Genomic DNA, 5469 nt, shown 5'->3' on the forward strand with positions numbered 1-5469 from the left:
TTACGGTGCAAGTTTCTAATTTCGTACTTGGCTGTATCGCTAGGTCAAACCTTAACGCCAGGGTACCGGGAACCAATACTAGGTTGTCCGTTAGGCGGGGCACGCCTACGTACAAGGTTTCTCCTGGCTTTGCGCTGCTGGGCGTGAATGTGACCCGGTGAAAGGTGCGTTCCGCTTTCAGCCCGCCAACCTGCTTAGGTAATACGTTGGGGTTTAACTTTGAGCTTATCATATATAATGGAAGTAGAAGGAACGGATTTTGACCCCCTTACCGAAGAAGGCCAAGTCAATATTAACGATGAAGAATTTGATGAATGGACTAAAAACGCGGAGGCAAAGCCTTTGCTTTACGACATGGCCTTGGCAAGCAAGTATGGCAGTAGGTGGAAAAGCTTCAAGGCAGCCTTGAATCGCATGTGGCAATCAAAAAACCGCGGCCCGTTCCTGAGTACTTAAAACTCCAAAACATGAATGAGGAACCCGAACAAGAAACCGTAGAGTGGGCAAAGCAAGAGCTAACGCAGCGCTATTCCCGCTTTGAGGTCGATGACATAAAGCTTACGGAGCGCGACGGTAAAGTCTTAATAAGCGTCCAAGACCTGAGATTTCCTGACAAAGACCGCTGGACAAGGCCGCAACCCCTTTTCGATGAAAATGGTGTCGTTAGGGGTGACGTGGCGAGATTAAAAGGCTTTCAACTAGCTACCCGAAGTGCGTTAGAAAGGTTGGCAACCCTGAATGAGAGGGTTGCGTTAGAAAAACGCGTCGAGGAGCTGCAAGAAACGTTGGAGGAAAGGGAAGCAGATTACATGAGACAGAACCAACTGCTTCTCGATGCTCAAAAAAGAGAAGTCAACGACAAGAATCAGCGAATGATAGAAATGAGAGAACAAAGAGACAATGCCCTACGCGATAGGTAATTGTGGTGTATTTGTGTTTTATTATGTACGATCGTCATATATAATTACATGTCAATCAATGCAAATCTAACATTTCCTCCCTTCTTAGTTATGAATCACTGTGATAGAAAAAATAACTCAATAATAATGTCTCTGAATGTTCATATCTCTTATGACTGTCCTAATATTGTTCATACATATAACGTTTTGGTGGGCTTCTGTGCCTTGTTGGGTATCGATGTCCTTTGCCTTGTCCTTCTTGCGTCATGTTGCTCTTAGCGGGGGTAACTTTCTTGCTTGTCTGGGTTGTGCTGACTGATGGCTGTTCTACTGCTGATGGGCAGACATCTTCTGCTGGTCTTGGTTGAGGGTCGCTTTGATTTTCATCATGCTTCCTTTCTTGGATTTGGTCTGTGTGCCTTCTCCAATAACTTCCAGCTTCTGTTTTGACTTCATACATCAATGGTCCTAGTTGTGTGTTGATGGTTCCATTAACCCACTTGTCTTGTCCTCTGTAGTCTCGAACTGTCACTGGCTGTCCATCATCAAACAAGCGTATAGGTGTTTTCTTCTCAAGTGCTTTCTTCATTTGTTTCTTCTGCACTGTGCTTTTTATATCTGGCTTCATCAAATCCAGACGTGAACGTATGTTTCGACCAAGGAACATTTTGGCTGGTGTTTCGTTAGTGGTAGCATGAGGTGTGTTGCGGTACATCAGTAGGAAATTTGCTATCTTCTTGTTTAAAGAGGCTGATTCTGATTTCATTGCCTTCATACTCTGTTTGAAGGTTTGCACGAATCTTTCTGCTTGTCCATTCGTTGCAGGATGGAACGGTGCTGATCTAAAATGGTGAATCCCATTGCTCTTCATGAATGCTTGAAATTCCTCTGACGTGAATTGCGGTCCGTTGTCAGAAACGAGCTGCTGTGGTACGCCGTTTCTTGCGAATACTGAGCGTAGTACCTCAATAGTGCTTGTTGCTGTGATCTTGTTCATTGGAAACACCTCTGGCCATTTAGAGTGTGCGTCGACTATAATCAAAAACTGTTTGTTCATAAATGGTCCAGCAAAATCGATATGGATGCGTTCCCAAGGTGAACTTGGCCATTCCCAGGGGTGGATGGGTACCTTTGTTGGGTTGTTTCGTACTTTGTTACAACCAGAGCAGGTTTTGGTTATCTGTTCAATTTCGGAGTCGATTCCTGGCCACCAGATGTGACTTCTAGCGAGGGCTTTCATTTTCACTACGCCTAGGTGAGTTGAATGGATGACCTCCAATACTTGTTTCCTTAGGGTGTCTGGAATGATTACTCGTATTCCCCACATGAGACATCCCTGATACGTTGTGATTTCATCTCGACGATTGTAGTACGCCAGTAGTAACTTCTCGTCTGGCTTAGTTGACCATCCAGACATGGTCTGTTCATAGACTCTACTTAAGATCTTGTCCCTTGTTGTCTCTCGCCTGATTGTTGCGCTTGTCACTGGTAACTGTTCAAACTGACTTAAGTGAAAAATGTCAACAGCTTCTTCCTTTTGATCCTCTGGGGTTACTTCGAACGGTAGTCTTGAAAGGGCGTCAGCGTTAGTGTGTCGCTTAGTGTTCCTATACTCTATGTCGTAAGTATAGCCTGATAGAAACATAGCGTATCGCTGTAGTCTTGTAGCTGTGGTCACTGGTATGCCTTTGGTTGGGCTGAAGATGGTTACTAGTGGTTGATGATCCGTAACCAACGTAAACTGTCTTCCGTAAAGGTAGGTGTGGAATCGTTTGATTCCAAAGATGATTGCTAATGCTTCTTTGTCAATTTGAGAGTAGTTTTTCTCTGCTTTCGTTAAGGTGCGAGAAGCGAATGCTATTGGTCTTTCTTGTCCATCGATGATATGGGACAGAACTGCGCCGACTCCATATGGTGACGCGTCGCATGCTAAGCGGATAGGCTTCTTGGAATCATGATGACACAATACCAAATCTGACGTGACCATCTCTTTTACCTTCTCGAAGGCTTTGTCACATGCTTTCGTCCACTGCCATGCTTTACCTTGTTCCAGTAGCTGGTGGAGTGGTCTCATTACCGAGGCTAGGTCTGGTAGAAATCTGTGGTAATAATTTACGAGGCCAATGAATGCGCGAAGCTGAGTGACATTCTTTGGTGCTGGAGTATCACGCACTGCTTTAATCTTTTCCTCTGTCTTGTGTATGCCGTGCTTGTCTATCTTGTGTCCACAGTATTCGATCTCATCTTGGAAGAACTGGCATTTGTCTAGGTTGACCTTGAGTTGGTACTGTTGCAGACGGCTCAACACACTATCCAGATTGTTAAAATGTTCGGTATTGTCCTTACCAGTTATTATCATGTCATCTAGGATGCATTGGACTGATGGTATTCCTTGCAGAATCTGTTCCATAGTCCTCTGCCATATTGCTGGTGCAGACGCGATTCCAAACAACATCCGGTTGAACTGGTATAGACCCTTGTGCGTATTCACAGTTAAATACTTCTTTGAGTTTTCTTCCATCTCCATGTGTAGGTAGGCTTGCCTCAAATCGATCTTTGTGAACTTTTCTCCATCTGCTAACGATGCGAACACATCTTCTATCCTGGGTAACGGGTACTGGTCCACTGCAAGCTGGGGATTAACTGTGAGCTTAAAGTCTCCGCAGATTCTTACTCTTCCGTTTTTCTTGAGTACGGGAACTATGGGTGTGGCCCATTCGCTTGTTTCCACTTTGGATATTATTCCCATTTTCTCTAGCTCGTCTAATTCTTGCTCCACCTTTGGTCTCAAGGCATATGGTAGTTGTCTGGCTTTCAGAAATACTGGTTGCGGTTCCTATTTGAACTTTAATGTCGCCTTGATGTTCTTCACTTTTCCAATTCCTTCTTCAAAGACTGTTGGATATTTGTTTAAGATATTGTCTAGTGCGTTGTTGGTACTTGCAGGTTCCTTATTCAGTGTTAACACGTTGTTTATCCCTTTCCATTCTAACTGTATCGCTGCTAACCAATCTCGGCCAAACAGTGCTGCTGTGCCTCTCTCGACTAGATATAATTCGAGGTTTTTCTCTTGATTGTTGTACTTTACCTTGACGCGTGTGATTCCTAACGGATGAATTTTCTCTCCTGAGTAGGTTTTTAAAACAACTTTTGTGGGCTCAATTTTAGCCTTGCCGACTTGCTTCTCAAATTCATCTTTAGACATAACTGAAACTGCTGATCCTGTGTCAAGCTCCATTGATACTTTCTTTCCATTAATATTTAATGGTAGTTGAATAGGCTTAGTTTTCTTCTCTTTTATCGAATTAATGTCTAAGCTTCCTACGGGAAGTTCATTGTCGCTGTCCGACTCGTCTTCGCTATCGGCATTGTTATCGAGGGCGTGTACATTCCGGCGTGTATGGCGGCGTGTTTGTTGTCTGCGTTTAGCTAAACATGCTTTCTCGATATGTCCTTTCTTCTTGCAAAAATAACATGTAGCTTCTTTATGTTTACATGAATTAGATGAATGACCTGGTTTATCACATCTAAAACACGTATTATCTCTTGGTTTAAGCTGATTTTCGGTTGGTTTTCTAGGCTTTGCTTTAGCTATCTTGTTTACACCAACTTCTTTGTGCTTACCTTGTAATTCAATGACGTCTTTCGCGGCCATTTCCATTGCTACGGATATTGCGATAGCTTTTTCCAGTGGTAACGTAGATTCTGAAAGCAATCTTTTCTGTATTCCGGTATTACGGATTCCACATACTAATCTATCTCTGAGTGTGTCGTTCAGGTTATCGAAGTTGCAGTGAATCGCCAACTTCCTTAGTTGTGCTACATAGTCGTTTATAGTTTCTCCTTCGTCTTGCATTCTCGTATGAAATCGGAAACGTTGAGTGATTACAGACGGTTTAGGCGATAGTTGTCTCTCCAAAAGGTGTACGATGGTATTATACTCAAGCTCAGAAGGCTTTTCTGGAGCTGCTAAATTCCGTAAGAGATTATAAGTTTTACTTCCAAGTAGCGTAAGAAGCGCGGGAACTTTCTTCTCTGTTTTGATCTCGTTGACTGTAAAATATTGTTCCAAACGCTCGATGTAGGCACTCCATGTTTCTGTAGCTTCGTCGAATGGTTCTATTCTTCCAATGAAGGCCATTTTTGTTTGTGAAAACCAAGGAAATCTCACATTATTTCAAGAAGAAGTCCTCCGAATTTTTACAATGTGGCCATCCTCGTCGCCAGTAATTGTGGTGTATTTGTGTTTTATTATGTACGATCGTCATATATAATTACATGTCAATCAATGCAAATCTAACAGGACCAAGCCCAAAAGGCCTTCAATCTTGCCCTGCAAGACCTGGATATGAGCAAGGAAGAAGCCAAAAACTTGCATATCACCATAGCCGGCTCTTTGGAGGAACGGCGGCAGTTGGTTGCCGAAATCAATACTAAAGAAGAGCAAATCCGGCAAAGAGATCAGGCCATTGAGGACCTGGAGGGGCAAATAGAGCGGCAGCAGGAGGTAATCAATGACCAAACTCGTCCCGAAGAGGAAAGGGAGGCAGCCCAAAAGGAAGTAGAAACC

At 43.4% G+C, this 5469-nt stretch overlaps 1 protein-coding gene across 1 annotated transcript; it reads right to left on the reverse strand.

The window, feature by feature from the left end:
- Positions 1-3735: 3735 nt before the first annotated feature.
- On the reverse strand, positions 3736-5040 carry LOC148909209 (uncharacterized). Its single transcript, XM_089034041.1, has one exon. It carries the CDS (start codon positions 5038-5040, stop codon positions 3736-3738), a length of 1305 nt encoding a protein of 434 aa, XP_088890167.1.
- Between the last annotated feature and the right edge of the window lie 429 nt (positions 5041-5469).

Source organism: Actinia tenebrosa, unplaced genomic scaffold (assembly GCF_029948245.1).
Source record: "Actinia tenebrosa isolate PJP-AT-01 unplaced genomic scaffold, QUT_ActTen_1.0 PGA_scaffold2__45_contigs__length_23673736, whole genome shotgun sequence".
NCBI classification, from domain to species: Eukaryota; Metazoa; Cnidaria; class Anthozoa; order Actiniaria; family Actiniidae; genus Actinia; species Actinia tenebrosa.

Coding starts and splice junctions, on each gene's coding strand:
- LOC148909209 (XM_089034041.1), bottom strand. CDS start 5,040: ATGGCCTTCATTGGAAGAATAGAACCATTCGACGAAGCTACAGAAACA.